Here is a 20,522-nt window from a genome sequence, read left to right on the forward strand (position 1 = left end):
TTTACTGTATATTACTCATGCTAAAAATGTCTATTTTATGTCAGAACTGTGCTTAGGAAAATATCTATGCTTAGGGACACTGTTCTTTATAGTGCAAATTGAAATTAGTTAAGCAAGCTGCCTTCAAACACCTGAAGTACTTTAAAAATGTGTTTATAGATAAACAGTAGGACATGCTAGTTATAAATCTGTTCAGTGAAATAAGACCTTTTTGGAGTTACTGGAATTTTTTTTTAACGTAAACTTTAGCTTTATAGATAACACTAGTAAATATAACTTCAGTGTTTATAATTTTTAAGTACTTGGAGTCCGGAATGCTTTGTGGGGTAAAAAAAAATGAAAACTTAGAGTTTGGGAGGTGAAGGAGAAGCTGTAGATCTTGTACTATCACTTGATTGATATATTTGCCTCTGTTGTTCAGTTTTAAGTGGCTTCGTTTCATACTAAGCAAACGCAAATATTTTAGAAGACCAGAGAGTCTGTGCACTCAAACTTGGTGTTCCCATTGTTCTGTTTCTAATGTTGATACTAATGATTCTCTTCTGCAGAAACCTGGAAATGCCACAAGCCAGCCAGCTTCTAACCAGCGAGTTGTAGAGGTGGCGATTCCTCATATAGGGAAATTTATGATTGAGTCAAAGGAGGGGGGTTATGATGACGAGGTACCTTTATTATAGCCCTCTGCACTATTGCTACTTATTTTTTGCTATTTAATAGAAGTACTTTGGGCATGCCTGCACCCTCACACTTATGTTTATTGCACATAATATACAGCTTTGCCACCCATGGTCTGAAATTACCTTACCAGTTGCTAACAGAACTTTGAATTTTAAATGCAAATTTAAGCTTATGAAATTTGTCAAAAGAATAATTTTACGTTTCTGGAATTCTTTTATGTAGAAATAGATTAATTTACTCTCAGGATGATGGATTACGATAGGATTTGTTTAATTAATAGAAAACTTTTGAGCATTTAATGATTTTATTTTCCTTTCCTGTTTTACTTGAATTATTTATAATACTTTTTGCCCAGCATTATCTACCAGAAAATCCTATAGCATCACTGCAAAATAGATAATTGATGTTTTTGTTTCTGCTACTTCTCTGCATGCCTGAGAATTGAATGATTTATCAACATCACCAAGTGCCTACAGGTGTTCATAGTGGCCCTTCCCTCTTATTTGTTTTTACCTCTTTGCTGTGAACACTCATTTATTTAGGCAGTTTTTCAACAGTGTAGGAGCCCTGGTGTCACAGTGGTTAAGAGCTATGGCTGCTAACCAAAAGGTCAGCAGTTCGAATCTACCAGCTGCTCCTTGGAAATCCTATGGGTCAGTTCTGCCCTTTCCTGTGGAATCGCTGTGAGTTGGTTTTGGTTTTCAGTAGCTCGGAGACATTTTCACTTCTCATGATACGGTTCTTAGGAATCCAAATGAAAATGTCTTGTTATCCTGGTCTATGAAATTATTTCTTTTCTTTTTTGCTTTTCTCTCTGAGATTCTTAGAGTTATTATTTTCCATATTGAAGGCCAATAAAACCGTTTCTGAATAGTAACAACAAAGAAGACCATGTCTGTGGCCGGGGGACGTTTGAGAAAAACCTTGATGGATTAGCTCATTTGTTGATTTTTACTGGCATAGATAAATGAGAATTGAACATATATAAAATAGAGTTTTCCAAGTAAATTTTTTTCAGGTTTACTCCCAGGTTATAGGTTAACTATTAAAAAAGATCTAATCTCCAAAACCAGAAATGTTATATGTAATAACATTAATATCACTGCTAACATAAGAAAGCATGGGCTACGAGGAGAATATGAGGCAGATTTATGAGATGGGAACTGGTCTGAAGGGTTTTTCTTAAGTGTATAATGTTAGACATATTATAACTTTCAGTGTCTAATCCAAAATAAATCCATGGTTATTAAGCTTCAATGAATCAGATAACGGGTTGCAGTCTCTTGAATTGCTCTCGTAAGATAGCCTCATAGTGCATTGAACTATTCCATTTTGCAGATATCTTAAAATGTAAACAACTGAAGGTAATAAGCTATTATGAAAGCAAAGAAATACTTTAGTATTTATTTAGTCATTAATAACATTGTTCCAAGGAATTTTTAAATTAGCATATTGGCTCTTGAAAATTAAGGAAACTGGCATGTTTTTAATAAAAATGTTAATGCATTGATCAAGCACCTAAGTGTTAAATGTTTGTATTTGAGTGAGCCTTCTGGCATTTAATAAGGTAGAATTGTGATTAATCATTTAACACTATCTTTTGTGTTAGTACTTGTGCTGTTGGTTGATTTTTTTTTTTTCTTAATAGTTGGACTGACAGTTTAACAGTGCATGTGCCTTGGAACTTTTAAAAATAAGTCATATGGATACAGGGCTGCTGCTTTCAGATATGCAGGTCGTATAGATGTGCGGGGGGCCTAGCCAAAGGGCAGAAGTGGGGTTAAAATTGAGCTCACTCAGGGCAGCACACTTTTCTGATTTGTCTGTCCAAGTGAGTGTGCATTTTTTAAATTTCTCAGTGCTTTTTTGCAGTTTGCACAAAGGCACCATGTCAGCTAGCTGTCCCTGTATGGATGATTTCAAAAGCTGCTTACCTGCATATCAGATTACATTTGGTGTATTTAAAAAATGCAGCATTTGATATATGTAAATCATGAAACACAAAGGAGCTTTTAACTTGCATGTAAAGAATTTATTTTGGTTTTTGATTGTTTTATGTTAACAATTCAAAAACTCTTACTTTAAATCCCTCGTGGCAGATCATGATGACACCAAACATGCAAGGTATTATCATGGCGATAGGTAAATCCAGGAGTGTGTATGACAGGTGTGGCCCTGAAGCGGGGTTCTTTAAGGTACAATTAACGTTTTCCTTCTCTTCTTTTTTTTAAAGTAAACTTTAAAAAAATGTTTTATTTTCTTCATTTAAATCTGGTTTATCTGTATAGATTTTCTTTTCCCATCTTAGCCATGGCCACTTGACATCCCGGGGGAGGGAGGCTTTTGTACATAAGTCAAAGACTGATTTTCTTCTTTTAATCCAGATAATTAAAGAAAAACAATGTATTTTACCTGAGTTTCCCTAATAGTACTCCTCTGATTTGTTAGCAGAAATTTGAATTGTGTTTTATATCTGAAGGGAAAAAAGGGAATTGATGAGTAATAATAGGGACTGAGTAACTGCTTCTGATAATAGTTTATTTTTTTTCATTGTTAATACTGTTAGTCCATATTATAATATTTTTTCTTTAATTTTATTATTATTTGATACTAAATTGCTGTCTTCATTGCATGTTTCTAAAATGATTTATTATCATATGGTTCTTATTTGTTTCTTATTCGCTTGTTTTCCTCATAATTAATTTTTGATATTCTACTCGTTTCAAGACATGTGAGACCATCAAGCTGATGCACTGCTCCATGACTAGATTTTTTTTCCTCTAATAGCAGATCTTTTAAATGTTTTTGTTACAGCATTATCTGCTGTCATATTTGAAGGCTGAAAACACCATTTATGTCTTGTCATTTAATTTAGATTAACCAGAAATCTTCCTTAAATTGTTTTACTCTCCTCCCTTTTTTTGAAAACAATTTTATTGAAGTATAATTAACACATAATAAACTATAGTCTCCTTTCTCTTTTGACGTCGTTAGTGGCCATCAAGTTGATTCCAACTCATGGTGACCCCATGTGTGCAGCAGACTAGAACTGCTCCTTAGGGTTTCCAAGGCTGTGACCTTTCAGAAGCAGATAGCTAGGCCTGTTTGCCAAGGCGCCTCTGGGTGGGCTTGAACTGCCAGCCTTTCAGCCAGTAGTCAAGTAATTAACCATTCGCCCCACCAAGGGACTCCTGTCTTTTTTCATTAAAACTGCAGTTTTCCATGCTCTGCTCTCATCCAGCTCTGTCTTTAAAAGCTGTTTATTTTCCTTTTTTTCATTATATAGTGCAAAACCAAGACCTTGTGCCTTATATCAATACCATGTTTTTATGCAGATAACACACACATTCTATGTTTGTTTGCCAATCGCTCCCTCCCCCTCGAGGTATTTTCATAAGCGTGCTATTTTAGTTTTTATTTACAGCAACATGTTAAAAACAAAAAAATTGGCTTACTGGTGGTTATGAAAACACCTTGCAGGGAGGAGGGCATGGTTGGCAAATAAACGTAGAAAGTGTGTGTTATTTGTGTTAAAATACAGTAAATATATTTAAATTTTTAGAATTTGGGTGACCCAACCATCCTTTTGTACCAAGGATTGGGGGATTTCCCAGGATTTAAGACTTTGGATATTACACCAGAACGTCCCAGGTGATTTGTTCCAGTACAAGGTGTTCACCCTAATAGGATCCCATATTGAAAAACTGCTCTTAAAAAAAAAAAGAATAGGAAAGGAAAAGGAAATACTCTTTTGTAGTTATGTTTCCGTACTAATTTCTTAATTTTTTTATGTTAAAAAATTCATCCACATGCCTAGGTGGTCTACATTTCCTCTCAAAACAAAAAACACTGAATATATGTCTTAAAATTTTCACCTCTTTCTTGTGGAAAAGTTATCTGTAATTTACTGTGTATTGTCATTTTTTGTCAAATTATGTATCTTCAAGTTGTATTGGAAATCTCATTTTTATTAAGTAGTTTAAAGAGTCCAACTAATTCTATACACTGCAGACAATAGTCACCAACTTCTCAGCAGTAACAACTTTCAGATATTTTATCTGATCCTTTTGGTTTTTAATTCCATATCTTTAAATAGCGTGCTTGTCTTTTGGTATTTTTGTAGTTCTCAAGTCACATGTTACCTGTGGAATTCTCTATGTGATACTGTGAAAGATAAATATGTCTTCTTTCTTCTCTTTTCCCACATATACATACTGATAGACGCAGTTCCCATCCTTCTGTCTTCATGTGCACGCACACACTCATACACACGATGTTTACATGTATTAAAATCTTTTGAATTTGATTAAATCAGAATTAAATGAAAAATTATTTACATTGTTACTGTGTATGCTACACAGGATTGAGCTAAGTCATAAACATTATATTCCTTTTTCCCTTAGCTTTCATTTTCCTTGGAGTTAATAATTATTTTGTTTTGGGGTTTGCTTAGTGTTCTGTGTATATCACTGATGCAATTTGAAACTCTCCACCAGTTGCGTAAATCTCCTCTTAGTCTGTTCTTGGCCAATTTTATCTTCTTGGGGAAGTCTAAGCTGGAGCTTTATGTCCTCCCCTCTGGACTGATTGGTCTTTACTCCTGATGCATAACTAGTATCTTGAGATTTCCTTTCACCATTACCCTGGAGTTCCCTTTGCATCTTTCCTCTTTTGTGTTTTCTGTATCTGTTACCTTTCTCTTTTTTGGTTTGCCTTCTGATTCTGATGGAGCAGTAAGAAAGAATGAGCTATCAAAAGAATAAGAAGCAGGATTGTGAGAAAGGTAATGGTCACAATGGTTTTCTTAAGCAGATAATGTTAGACATATTGCACGTTTCAGTGTATAACTGAAAATAATTTCTATGGTTAATAAGTTTCAGTGAATCAGAGGAAAGAGTGTTCAAGCATCTCTTTAGAAGTTTGAGCAGAGTTTGAAGTTTCACTTGTGGCTATAGCATAAGAAACTTTGGTCTTTTGTCAGATGTTAAAAAACATTATTTCAGTATCTATTTATTTCACTAACCACTCGCGTTGTTGTTAGGTGCCGTCCAGTCAGTTCCGACTTGTAGCAGCCCTGTGCACAATAGAACAAAACACTGCCCAGTCCTGCCCTATCTTCACAATCAGTCGTTGCTATGCATGAGCCGTTGCTGCAGCCACTGTGTCAGTCCATCTTATTGAAGGTCTTCCTCTTTTTCGCTGACCCTCTACTTTACCCAGCGTGGTGCCCTTCTCCAGGGACTGACTGGTCCTTCCTGATAACATGTCCAAAGCACTTGAGACAAAGTCTCGCCATCCTTGCTTCTAAGGAACGTTCTGGCTGTACTTCTTCCGAGACAGATTTGTTTGTTCTTTGACAGTCTGTGGTCACATCCTTTTACTGTTGAAAAGCTACTCAAGTCTGGAATGTACCTTAGGGAGGAAGTAGCTTAAAGCTTATTACAATCAGGTTGCTCTAAAGCCTAGGCCCACCACTTAGAGCTTGATCTTGGGCTTGTTATTCAGCCCCTTTGTATCTGTTTCTCTAGTTCTTAAATGGAGATGATGGTAAGAATAATAGTAGTATATATTTTATTGGATAATTGTGAGTGTTAAATAAGTTCATCAGTTTTATACACTTAAAGTAGTATCTGGTAGATAGTAAATGCTCAAAGTTTAGCTGTGTTATTGTAATTGTTATCACTAGCTTTATATTATGGATCCATAATTCTAGTCCTGATGCAATGGAAGATGGAAAGTGAGTCTGCTATTCTGCTATGTCAGTGTCAAGACCTTCATCTTCCAATATAACTTTTTTTTAACTTTTGTATTAGAAATTGCTGATAACCATTTCGAACCTACAAATCAGCAGTTTCATATGGCTCCGCTTACTACCTATAATCACAAAACCTTCCTTTCTACCTTTTTTATCTGTATAATGTATATGTGTTTATATTAGTGTACATTTTCAAGCATCTGTAATTGAAAAATGCATATGTGTGTAAATCATATTAAGCACTGTCAGCTGTCTCTAATTAATGTATGTTCTTGGTAGAGGACCAAATAGAATAATTTTTTTTTTATATTCATATTTTCTATCTTGGCAATTTATCCTAACCATTATCAACATTCAGAATTAATTCACAGAATATGTGAATGATAGTATCCAACACATGATAGCTGTTTCTGTCTTCCTGTTTTTCTTAAATTAGATATACTATATAAACATTTTTATTCTTTTTAGTGTTGTTGTTGTTAGGTGCCACCGAGTCAGTTCCGGCTCATAGCGACCCCGTGCACAACAGAACAAAACACTGCCCGGTCCTGCGCCATCCTCACAATCATTGTTATGCTTGAGCTCATTGTTGCAGCCACTGTGTCAGTCCACCTTGTTGAGGGTCTTCCTCTTTTCTGCTGACCCTGTACTTTGCCAAGCATGATGTCCTTCTCCAGGGACTCATTCTTCCTGACAGGTCCAAAGTATATAAGATGCAGTCTCGCCATCCGTGCATCTAAGGAACATTTTGGTTGCACTTCTTCCAAGACAGATTTGTTCATTCTTTTGGCAGTCCATGGTATATTCAATATTCTTCGCCAACACCACAATTCAAAGGTGTCAGTTCTTCTTCAGTTTTCCTTATTCATTGTCTAGCTTTCACATGCATATGATGCGATTGAAAATACCATGGCTTGGGTCAGGTGCACCTTAGTCTTCAAGGTGACATCTTTGCTTTTTAACTCTTTAAAGAGGTCCTTTGCAGCACATTTACCCAATGCAGTCCATTGTTTGATTTCCTGATTGCTGCTTCCATGGCTGTTGATTGTGGATCCAAGTAAAATGAAATCCTTGACAACTTCAATCTTCTCTCCGGTTATCATGATGTTGCTCATGGGTCCAGTTGTGAGGATCTTTGTTTTCTTTATGTTGAGGTGCAATCCATACTGAAGGCTGTGGTCTTTGCTCTTCATTAGTAAGTGCTTCAAGTCCTCTTCACTTTCAGCAAGAAAGGTTGTCATGTGCATAACGCAGGTTGTTAATGAGTCTTGTTTAGTTTATTATAAATAAGATAATGCATGTAGAGCCCCTCAGACAGTGTCCTGCCAGATAATGAACACTTAAAATTATCTGTTATTAAATTCATCATTACCATTTTTGTTGATGGGTATTTGGGCCATGTCCAATATTGCTGTGAACATTCTTGTACATATATTGTTCTTGTGCATATATCGTGAACATCGGCAAGTAGAATTGCCACGTTAAAGTGCTTGTGTATTTTAAATACCGATAATACTACAAATTGCCTTCAAATAGTTTTACTAGTTTATACCCTATTCATAGTTGTAGACAAAAATGACAGAATAAGCTTGTAATTCCATTTTTTAAGGTGTATTTCTTGATCTTTGGTGAGGTTGAGTATCTTTTCATAAGATTTGTAATAGTTGCTCGTTCTTATGTTAACTATCTATTCATCTTCTTTGTACTATCCAAATTAAATACATACATATATGAACTAAGCATATGATCTACTAATACAATTCATTTTTTAATCTGCTGATTGTTTTGTGCTTTATCATTTGTCTTTTAAATTTACGTTTGGTATCTTACTGTGCAGAATTTTTTTCATTTGTAAAATACAATTTTCTTTATAGTTTCTGGGTTATATGATTCTACCAAGATTATACACATATTTAATTCTTCTGGAGCTTTTTATGGTTTAACTTTCTCTTTAGATTACAAAACACATGAGTTTAGTTTCCCCAAAATAGAGAAATAACTCAGTAGTCCAAGTATAAAATTTTGATTAATGTATCTTTTTTTATGCTGACTTGAAATGCCATTTTTATCATATACTAAATTCCATTTACAAATTGGTCTTTATGGGATGGCACTGTTTTTTTTTTTTAATCCCACTGACCTTCTTCTGTTTTGAACAGCCTATCTGTTTTCACTCCTGGACATTTATAATATATTTTGACATTTTGTAGGAAAAACAGTTTCTCATTTTCTTTAAGGAAAAAGTTTGGTCTCATATATTTTTCTTTTTCGATACTTTTTAAAACAAGTCTGCCAACTCCCTCTTTAAATCCCATCAGATTTTGATTATATTAATGCATTAATTTAGTATGAGGTAGAGAATTCCACCTACTAGTATTTTCAGTCTTCAATGGGATATGATACACCTTTTCACTTTGTTTCCGTGTTATATTCTTTGGTAAAATTTTATTTTACTTCATAATGTTCTATACCTTTCTTACTTATTTTATTTCTAGAATTTATAAGAACTGGGTCATTTTTCTACACTTTTTCTACCAGGTTATTTATTGGTAGAGTAGGTACTACGAAAACTAGAGTTTTAAATATTTATATTGTATCTAGTAACTTTATTGAACTCTTTTGTTTTCTAGTAGTTTTTCATTTGAATATTTCAGCAGACTGTCTCCTTGTTATTATCTCATTATTCCCATTGTATTCTTATTTTATTTCTGGTTTTAATACAGTGACCAGGAGTTTCAGAACATGGTTGAATATTAAGATAATGGTAGCATGCCTCTTTTTCTATTTCCTGATTTTAATGGGAATGTCTCTAGTATTTTATTATTAAGTATAATGTACAGTCTTGGTTTCTTATAGGTCACCCTGATAAATTTAAAAACATTTTCTTACAGTTCTTGTTTAAGAGGTTTTTTTTTTAAACTCATGGGTGTTGGAATTTAGCATTTAAAATGCATCTATTGAGATGCTGAAAAAATTTCTCCTTAATAGCGATAAAGATTTTAACATTGATTTTTTTAATCCCTGTAAACAGCATCTATCTTTTGTAGATTCTTTTTTTACACTATGCAGTTTATAAAAAATGAATATAGGTGTTGGTATCTAGATACATAGATGAAATTAATCTAGAGTTTCTTTTTTTAATATTTGTCTATTTTTGATATTCAGATTATACTAGCTTTATATAATCATTAAGGAGGTTTTTCCCCCATTTTTCAGGATCTGGAGCAATTTAGATGTCACAGAAATCATCTAGTCCTTGAATATTGCTATAACAGCACAGCTTTAAAATAGTGTGGGCCTGATTCCCTTGTTGGGTACAGATCTTGGGCAACCTTTTCAGTTATTCTAGTTTTGCTGGGTCTCTTCAGTTTTTCTACCTCTTAAAGATATCCCGGTAATTTATGTTTTCCTAGATAATCAGTTGTTTAATCTAGGTATGATGATTTTTTGGCCTAAAAGTTAGATGTATGATTCTTTTACAAATTTTAAAACTTTTTCTGTGTTTTTGGTGTTATTGCCTTTCTTATTCTTAGTGTTAAGTATTTTCTCCCATTTTAGTCTTCTGTTTGGCTTTTTGAAAAGAAAAAAGCCTTTGACTGTCAAATTACCACATTATTTTATTTATTTTGGCTTATTTTCTTCTTGAAACAAATTTCATTCTATATTAAATTTGAATTTTCCTTTGAATATCACTGGCTGTATCCTATAGGCTTCCATAGCTCATATTCCCAGTATTAATATAATTCTGATCCCATTGAGTAAAGAATAGTTTAGAACACTATCATTAAATTCCTAAGGTTTTGTTTAGGAATTATCTTTATTATTTTTATTGTATTGTGGTCAAAGAATATGGTCTGTGTAATTCCTGTCCTTTGGGATTTGAAGTAAGTTTTCTTTATTTCCTGTTACACTGTCAGTTTTCAAAATATTGTCCTTAGGCATTTTCTAAAAAATGTGCTCAACTAGCATGACCGTTGAGTGGCTCAAACTGTTAAGCATTCGGCTGCTAACTGAAAGGCTGATGATTCACATCTACCCAAGAGTGCTACAGAAGAAAGGCCTGGCAGTCTACTTCTGAAAATTCACAAAACACAGCCGTTAAAAACCCTATGGAGCACAATTCAACTCTGATACACATGGGGTTGCCCTGGGTTGGAATTGAATCAATGGCGGTTGGCTTTTTTTTTTTAAGCTCAACTAACCTTATTTTAGATATAAGAACATTGAGAGTTAGAGGATTCTGTGACTTGCTTATGTCACAATTAGTAAATAGTATATATAGTTATTTGAATCTTAATCTAATCAATTTTGATTGGATCTTTCTGCCTTCAGATATACTGTATGTTTGTATAGCTGGTATGTGTATAGTCTTAAAGTCTTTAAGAAATTACAAATTTTAAATATAATTTAGAAAAGTAGAAAAAAATCCATGTAGAAATTACTTGGGTCTTTAAAACTGAAGGAGGCTTCAGAGGACCGAGACTTAAACCATTCTTGTTGAGTGGGTCCTCTGTAGATAGAGGAGGAGAACAAGAAAGGGCACCATACATGCCGAGAACTTAATGAGCAAAGGCATTTATGCATTTGTGGAAAGATTAACCTGATCTAGGGGAGAAGTAGTCCCTGTTGAAGAGGAATAGGAATCAAGACTGGATAGTTAACTTTGGATCTGATTAGGATAGGAGGACAATGGTGAAGGTCTGGGTAAAAGAGAGGTTAAAAAATAATTAGAAAGTAGTTCTGTCAGCTCATGACCAATACCACATTTTATTTTGTAGATGTATGGTATGGTTTCATTGAAGTATCTGCAATAATTAGTTACCATCATAGTCAGCCAAAAAATATGCAAAGGACAGACTTACTCTAGTGGTGGATTCTGAGGAAGAGTTACAAGGCAAATCAGACAGCTCAGCAGTGCTAACTTTGCACATAATGGCAGGTTGTGTAGACACCAGCTTGGAACATCTGTTGAGAATGTGAAGGACCGGATATGATGCCAGTATATTTTAAAAGTCAGAAAACTTCCAAAAATGGGAGGTTAAAAATAAAAATTAGTGGAGAAATGGATTTAAGCTGATGAAAGTTTTTTTTTTTTTTTGTCCATTTGAAATATTAATCCTAGAAATTTAGAGGCGCCTTTCTATCTCTACTGGTTTAATAGATTGAAAGCACTGTGATCGTGACCTTAACTTGTGAAAATTCAGAGAATCTTAAAATAGAAAAGGAAAGAGGTAAACTACATTTTTTCCCCAAGTTAAAAAAAAAAAAAAGGGAGATTCATAAGAGTTTTAAGCAAGCCTTATGTGCGTTAGAATCTTATATATCAACATGTAATTAATTTTCGTGGTTATTTTTAACCACAGCAGTAAGACTTTGGAATGACATTCTGAAAATAAAGTTTATTCAAGGGACAAGTATTTTAATCATTTGTATTAGCAGATGCTTCTCATATTCTTTTCATAGTGCTAAGCTATATGGAAAAGACTTACCAGCCTTCTCCTCAATGAAATATAACTAGAATATTTCACTTAAAGTTTATCCCTTCTGTAACATGCAGCCAGATAGGTGGTAATTTCTGTATTGCCAAGAATTACTTAAGAAAGTCATGCATTTACAAAACAAAACTAAAAAAACCTTCTAAAGAGAATGGATTTTTTGTAATATATTTTGCATATTTTAGCTCCATATTTTTGTGGTTAATAGAGCTAAAATTTAGATATAAGTCTAATATAAATAAATATAAAAATGTTATCTAATTATATGGACTTCTTGTATACAGCAATATTTGATATATGTCACCGCATAACTCTATATGAGCAAATAATTTCTATATTATTTCCCCATATGTGAAAACATGTATTGCTGTGTATTATTATGATTCCCCATTGTAATTAATTGTAAATTCTGAGGTGTTTCTGTTAATAAAGAAAAGATAAGCTCAAGCATCAAGGTAATAATATTGGTAACATTCGTTAATAATCATTATACTAATAAAATTCAAACTTTGCTCAGTAACATGGGATTCATTCTGTGTTAGCTACATCAGGGCTGCTTGTATCATCCTTTATTTGTGGGCTGTTCAGCTCAAAAGAAGTTCAAGAGCCGGCCATTTTCTTCCAGATATGGACATTCTGAGGGGTTCCATTTCAGTCCTAGGGTTTGGAGTATTAGAAATGCAGATCATACGATAACAAAGTAAAGTGGGAGAAGGTAGCATCTCAGTGCCCAGGCTCTGAACATAGAAGTTGGACAGGATCGCTCACTCTGTGAGCTCGGATGTATTAGTCTACCACTTCTGTGTATGAAAGCAAAAAGAGCATTTGTATAGTGAAAGGATGTGGTCAATAATTTAGAAAAAAATTTTTAACTATGAAATATGAACAGTATTCTTTGATGTTTATAAAACTTAAAAAGGAGAAAATTGAATTGAGGAATAATTAAAATTATAATATTGAAGGATTTTAATTTTTATAATTAACCAAAATTAGCATTTTCATTGCATTTTCTAGGCAATAAAGTTGGAGTATTCAAGGTTGGTTAAATTGGCCCAAGAAGATACCCCACCAGAAACAGATTATCGTTTACACCATGTAGTGGTCTACTTTATCCAGAACCGGGCACCCAAGAAAATCATTGAGAAAACATTGCTAGAACAATTTGGAGATAGAAATTTGAGTTTTGATGAAAGGTAATTTGAATATACAAAATATCTAATTCATATGCTTAAAATTATCCTTGTATTTTTTTAAAAAATCCCCAGCGTAATTGTTAAATGTTTTTATTTCATGCGTACACAAACACATTTTTAAATAAATACAGCACAAAATTTGACTTCACCTAATTTAAACAGCTGCTTTGTAATTTCTCATGGACTTTTAAAGTTTGGACTGAAAAATAACTTCCATCGTTTAGTAAATTTCAATTGTGAACCAAGATGCTAAGCTAAACAGTATACACATAAGAGCATATAATATAAGGACTGCCTGATGGGACTCAATATTTTCACAGAAAAAAAAAAAATTTTTTTTTCAGCCTTTGCACTGTGGACCTTTTGGATTAGGTAGTTCTTTGGTGTGAGTAAGGGGGCCTGCCCTGTACTGTAGGATGTTTAGCAGTACCCCAGGCCTCTACCTACTCGATGCCAGTAGCATCCTCTAAATTGCGAGAGCCCAAAATGTCCATATTGCCCATTGTCCCCGGCATGGTGTGAGGAAGCAAAATCACCCCCGTTCGAGAAACACTGGAGCAAAGTGTTGAGTCAAGTATGTAACCAAACATCCTTTGACAAAAAGAGAAGGCATACAGTGGTTAAATTAATTTTGGATTTTCCAAAAATGTTTTTCTGTTAAGAATTAAAATTTAATCTGGTTAGAATGAAACAAAAAATATTTGGACCTCATGTAAAAGTCCAAGATACAGAAAAGTATTTTAGAATACAGAAACATTTATGCTATCTTGGAGCTTATTGTAATAGCATTTTAATTCTGAAATAAATGATTATCTTTTTACGATAATCTCTAAAAAATGTGTAGCCGAGGAGAATTTGAGGAAAAACAAAGTACCTGGATTCAAATCCTGCTTTCACTAGGGTGCCTGGCATGAAATTAGTAATTAAATAATCAAGTAAATGGCTTTGAATAATACCTGGTAGATTTAGGTACTTGATGAATCTTGGCTAGTATTACTGTTTTGCTACCTATGGCTGCAAAGAGCTAAGAAATGCGACTGATTATGGCCCTCATCATCTGGGCTGTCACTGTCCTATGTTCCCATCCGTATGTTCTTTTGAATTTGGTGAAGGTGTTAATGGAGTAATCCCATTAATTTTTTCATCCTTTGCAATTGTCTGTCCTGGGAATTGCAAGTAGTCAGTCTATTTTGATAACCTGATTTATCTTTTGCTTGCAAGACAGGTATATATGATTAATTATAATGTGTGGGGATTTTTTTTTAGCAGTCATTCTGATCATAAAATCTATTGGAATGTTTCCATCCTTACCAAAAATGATAGGCACATTTTGGATTTCTCCTTTTTACTATTTAAAGATAATGCCATTTGGTGGAAAAATAAGATTTAGTATCTGTTGAGCTTGCTTAATAGATACACATTGTACAAAAAAAACACTTTTCATATTTTTTCCATATGCAGTTTTTATTTCATCTTTCAGTATGTGTTCAAGTTATCTTAATTCCATTTGGGTGGCCTATTGTAAATTTGTATATTTATTGATACAGCATAATTTAAACACTACAGCCAAATATAAATATAACATGATAACATGGTAGATTTAAATTAGAGTCATTGATGCTATCTTTATACGCGTTGGTCCAAAAAACACATTTTTCACGTAAGGTTATTTGGGAGTTGTTTGCTCAAAAAAATATTGCCCAGAGACAGCGTTATTTCATTTTTATATGTGCTTGGTAGTTTAGTTTTTGTGTAACACACGTTTTCAGTTTATGGATTTTGCTTTTGATTTGGGAATACATTTCTTTTTTTGAAGGTGTCACAATATAATGAAAGTTGCTCAAGCCAAACTTGAAATGATAAAACCTGAAGAAGTAAATCTGGAGGAATATGAGGTAATGTGCCTTTTTAGAGGTTGAACTATGGATTGTGGGATTCAGTGATTCCCTGACATTCCTTTAATTTCAGTACAAGCACAACTAAGTTTGAATTTGTTACGGTTGGTAAGTAAAAACTAAATTTCTAGGCCAATGCCCAAGTTATTAATAACTTTATAAATTATTTTAGGATTAATCGATATGATGGCACATAAACCAAAAGATTTGAAACCAAAACAAGGAATTTTTTCTATTTTGTTTTTAAGTACAATCTTCTTTTATATTGCAAGATTAGTTCCAGCTACTTTTTTGTGAACTTTTCCAGCTGAAGAACAATACAACAGATTATATTATTTTTGAAATTGGAATTACATCATAACTAACATTTATGAAGTGCCTGCTATATGCCAGGCATCCTTCTCAGCCCTTTGTATGTACTAACTAATTAACCCAGACAGTAACAACAAATAGAAGCTCAAAGGCATTTACCCATAAAGGACACCATTAACCAGAGAATTTTGACCAAGATACATGATCTGGAACCATAGATATCCAGAATATGTTTCGTCATGACCATGAGGAGCACATTGAGTCTTGTTTTAGTTAATAATGACTCCACATTCACATCCTTTAAATGAGCTGAGCTCTCTAGCCATGTTCCCAAGATTCAGGTTGCAGGGTGCTTAATTTTTAAATGTGATTTGAGCCTGCAACCCCTCAGGTTGCTTCATCAGATTGGATTCAACAGTTTTTATTCTGAAACCTTCTCATTTTCTAACTTCAGAGCAATTAAATCTTTAAATAGCATGTTCTTGGATTCTGTATATCCCCCATATCTTTGCCTTTCTCAAAGTCATGGGTCATAAACTTTGACCTGAAGACCAAATCTCGCTCACCACCTGTTTTTATAAATAAAGTTTTATTGAAACGCAACCATTTGTTTTATGTATTTGTGGTTGTGGCTGCTTTTGCATTACAGTGGCCAAGGTAACTAGTTGCAATAGAGACTGCAAGGCCTGCAAAGCCTAAAAACATTTATTATCTGGCCGTTCACAGAAAAAGCCTTCCTATTCTTCCTCAGTCACAACTTCTAAGCCTATTCTAATGACAGCATGGAATAGCAATTTGAATACCTTCCCCAGAAAATCTAATTTAATACTTGCACAACAGCTTTTACCTTTATTTGTTTTGAAGGTCTACTAATATTATGAAAATTGTACCTTGAATAATTAAAATTGTTTATATTCAGGGAGAATATTATGGGCCAATAACTTGCCTGTGTGTTTCTTTCTTTCATTTGCTTTTAAAGATTTGTATATAAAAGCTTTAACATTTTTATTATTAGTATCTCTTTTATATTGAGTTTTACTCAAGTTTTTCTTGAATCTATTTTTATTAAATAAATTAAGAAAATCATGATTTTATTGTCTTCTTGAGTTATAGTATGTCAGCTCTGAGTCATCTAGTTTTACATGCCCTGTAATTGTTTTTTGAGTTTTTTTTTTTTTTTTTTTGCAGAGGCTGGGGTGTGTGGGGAGCCCTGGTGGCACAGTGGTTAAGAGTTTGGCTGCTAACCAAAAGGTCGGCAGTTCGAATCCACCAGCTGCTCCTTGAAAACCCTATAGGGCAGTTCCACTCTGTCCTGTATGGTCGCTGTGAGTTGGAATCTACTCAACAGCAGTGGGTTGGGTTTTTTTTTTGGTTTAGGATATGTGAAATGTGCTTTCTTTGCAACTATCCTGTGAGTCGGAATCGACTCAATGGCAATGGGTTTGGGTTTTGGTTTTTTTAATCCACTTTACCATTCCTCTGGTAAATAGACTATTCAGGTAACATATTTAAAATGAAATTTACCACAAATTTGGAAAAATTAAAAGGTTAAATAAATTTATAATTAGCATTTTTTCTATTCTTTAAAATTCTGTATCAGGTTACAGTGTTCAAGCTTTGATTCATTTCAAAGTAATAACTTCATTTTTATCTCCATAGAAATTTAGCAGACATTCAGTGTGTTGTAGGTACTTTAATAATACGCTTTTATGATGAAGAATTTTGAGAACAAGAAAGATAACCTGATTGATTATCCTGTTTTTATATTTTTTTATGTCCTAGTGAGATCTTTGCTAATTCCTCATCAATACTTAGTAACTTTTATTTTCATTATTATATTAGTAAGTGGTTTTGTTAAAAGTTAAAAAAGTCTTGAGTTTGGTCTAATTTATCTTAAATTTGAACGCTTTGCTTCCGTTTAATTCAAATAGTTATCAGAAAACTATTTGGTAGTTTTGTTACTTTATGAACAGTCTTCATTTCCAATTTTATTGTGTTACTCTATGTATTTTTAATATTTTCGTTTACCTACAGGAGTGGCATCAGGATTATAGAAAATTCAGGGAAACAACCATGTATCTGATAATTGGGCTAGAACATTTTCAAAGAGAAAGGTAAGGCAAAGTGAAAAATTTTAAGCTTAATTTTTTAAAAATTTAATTTAATAATTAAAAAGCTTAATTTTTGTACTTAATTTTGGTCAGTGTTACCTTATTTAAAGAAAAAGTTTTAGTCACTATATATATTTTTTAATAAACTTTTAAATGACAGTTTTAGATTTACAAAAAAAAATCACAACGATAGTATAGAGAGTTCCCATGTACCTTCCACACAATACATTTTTTGAAAATATTTTTTCAAACTAAGTCTGTAAGATTACTATTAGTGTCTTTGTTTTTGTCAGTTCCCAAACACTCCAGGTGAAACATAGAACAGAATATTAGTCTAATCTAGACTTCAAAAAAGAGATAATGTTTCCAGTCTGTCTCTTTGTCTGAATTTTCAGGTATTATAAAAAATATAACTGTGGAAATCTGATTGCTGCTAAGTAATGTGACTCCAAATGTAGCTTAGATTGTTTTTCATTTGAATTATACATGGTTTTAAATGTAAGTTTAAATTTCTACTTACTAAATTATAATATTGTTACGTATTTTTTTATTATTAGGAAGAAAGGATAGATCTTGATTCATAAATGAATCATAAATATTTCAGATTGTTCACTCTTTTGTTTTTACTTATTTCTCACATATTTCTTAATTCATATTCTTTATTAATTTTTAATTTAACCCTGGTGGCATAGTGGTTGAGAGCTCATCTGCTAACCAGAAGGTTGGTAATTCAAATCCACCATCCACTCCTTGGAAACCCTAGGGAGCAGTTCAGCTCTGTCCTGTGGGGTCGCCATGGGTTGGAATTGACTCGATGGGCAAAGTGTTTGTTTTTACAATAACTTACTTGACTAGGGTTTTTTTTTTTTTTTTTTTTGGACAAAATACTATATTTTAAAAAACAATGTCACATTGCAGCAAAAAGAAAGGTGTATTGAATTTTTTTTCAAACTTTCTGTCTTAGTTTTTTTGTATAAAGTGTAAGAACCTTCCACTGAGGTACAATGCTATTTTTTTTATGGCAAGATGGACTGTTTCTACTAGAGCTGTGCTCTTCAAGGTGATGTTCATCAGCCATGCATGACAGTTTAAAATGAAATTAATTAAAATTATTAGAACTAGAATTTCAGTTTTTAGGTCAGACTAACACTTTTCAGATCCCCAGTAGCCGTAAGTGGCTAGTGGCTACCATATTGGCCAGCACAGATGTGGAACATTTCCATCACTGCAGACAGTTCTGTGGACAGTGCTGCTCTAGACACAATGCTGTCTGTTTACAGTTATCAAATGAGAAGATTATGGTGTACAAAGTAACATGAATATTTACATACAGATTATTAAAGTCCTTGTCACTGTGTAGTTCGAAAGAATTCCCTTTGGTTATTGAGGTGGAAAATTGTTTTGATTGTTAGCTCCATTTTATGAGTTTATATTTTAGTCAGGGTTTTATTTCATTAATAGGAATATTCAAACTCACTTTTAGGTTTTCTGAGATTTGTGCTGATGTGACAAAAGTATTAATAGGATATTGCACTTGAATAGAATGTCTAAGACCAAGGAAGGTATTTCCGTTTTGCAGATGAAGAAACATGTTTCCACAGAGACGAAGTAACTTTGTCAAGTCACACAACCAGGGAGCTAACAAAAATAAGAGACCCAAGTATTTTTGTATAATTTAAAAAAAAACAGACAAATACAAAAAATATTGTCCATGTATCTCTCACTAAGAATTAAAAAAGATGGAACTATCACTTTTTAGCTACATGCATAGCTCCTACATTAGCTTTTCTCAGTTAACATTTGTTAAAGGATTTTAAGATAGATTTCAGAAGTACTTTAAGATTTTATAATTGGCTAATCAGTTCTTAAACATATACTTGTTTGGAAAGCCACAATTTCGGGATAGTAAGTGTTTATTAAATTGGAAAGATTATCTAGAAAATCAGTAATAGTAACAAATAATATGGAATATCTTAAAAAGAAACGGTAGTTTTTAGTTTTATCACTTTAAATATAGCAGTTACTAAAACTAGCAACATGTAAGACATTGCCAAATGGTTCTGTGAAATTGTTTTTAATGAAAATGGTAATACTTGAGAGCCAGGAGTGAGATATTTACTGATGGGCCATTGCCACTTTGGAGTAGTGAAATGAAACCAGGCCTTTACGAACCATAATTTCAAATGAGTAAAGTGCAGGATAAGAGGTTTTAGCAGGGTACATAGTCTTAATGTATCTTAAATAAGAAAGCAGTGGTAACTGGAATGCTGAGTCTTATTCTGGATTATTTTGCAAATAAAAGCTTAAGCATTTTAAAGGTTGGTAAAATGTAGAACATTTGTATACCTCAGTAGAAAATTGGAACAAGATCATTGTTGCCAAGCTATTCTCAGAGGGGAAAGCCAGATATGAATGTCACTCAAGGGAGACCTTTTTAACAGGAAACCTGATAGCTATAAACGAAAAGAAATTTGTTCCGACTACCTATTAAATAACAACTACCTCAAAATAGTGGCATAAAATGGCGTTTAATATTATGGTTGCTTCCTTCTTTTTCATAAAACAGAAAATCTTCAGCTGAGATAATATCCATATTTCAAAATAAATTTTGCACTCTTAAGTTTTCTCAAAAACAAACTTCTAAGAAGTCATTTTCAAAAAATGCTTGTTTTAAAACTTATTTTTCGTGACAGTTTTAGGTACGTAGTTTGATTGTCACACGTGTGTATTAATTTCCAAATAATTTTGTATTTAACAGTTGAGATATAGAAATGATTTTATATCTGAGCACATTAATTGAACAAACAGTAACAGCAGTTGGCAGTATAGAGTTTTAAAATTTTCTTTAAAATATTTCACTCTAGACTGTTGCATTTTTCTTTATTAATCTATGATAAGATAGTTTAGATTGGAAATACTGACATGAAACAGATATCTTAAAGTATCTTTTGTATCTCAGTTATACACATAAATGGATGTATAGGTTTTTTCCTATAGCATGCTAACAGAAAGTTATTTTAGAGACAAATATATTCTATTAAACATTTTTCTTCTGCTCCCATTTATAAACCTAGTTTGAAATT

The 20,522-nt window shown here is 33.1% G+C and overlaps 1 protein-coding gene across 10 annotated transcripts in view; it reads left to right on the forward strand.

Moving 5' to 3' along the window:
- The window catches only part of USP25 (ubiquitin specific peptidase 25), a 172,321-nt gene that overhangs the window by 140,602 nt on the left and 11,197 nt on the right, over nucleotides 1–20,522 (forward strand). For 6 of the 10 annotated variants that reach the window (XM_064273110.1, XM_064273111.1, XM_064273113.1 and 3 more), the window contains 5 exons: nucleotides 549–662; nucleotides 2,778–2,873; nucleotides 12,943–13,121; nucleotides 14,938–15,016; nucleotides 17,363–17,442. In XM_064273110.1, coding sequence (XP_064129180.1) covers nucleotides 549–662; nucleotides 2,778–2,873; nucleotides 12,943–13,121; nucleotides 14,938–15,016; nucleotides 17,363–17,442 — 548 coding nt within the window. The remainder of the gene's footprint in view (nucleotides 1–548; nucleotides 663–2,777; nucleotides 2,874–12,942; nucleotides 13,122–14,937; nucleotides 15,017–17,362; nucleotides 17,443–20,522) is intronic. The other 4 variants (XM_064273112.1, XM_064273117.1, XM_064273115.1 and 1 more) reach the window with 2 other exon arrangements.

This window comes from Loxodonta africana, chromosome 20 (genome assembly GCF_030014295.1).
Source record: "Loxodonta africana isolate mLoxAfr1 chromosome 20, mLoxAfr1.hap2, whole genome shotgun sequence".
NCBI classification, from domain to species: domain Eukaryota; kingdom Metazoa; phylum Chordata; class Mammalia; order Proboscidea; family Elephantidae; genus Loxodonta; species Loxodonta africana.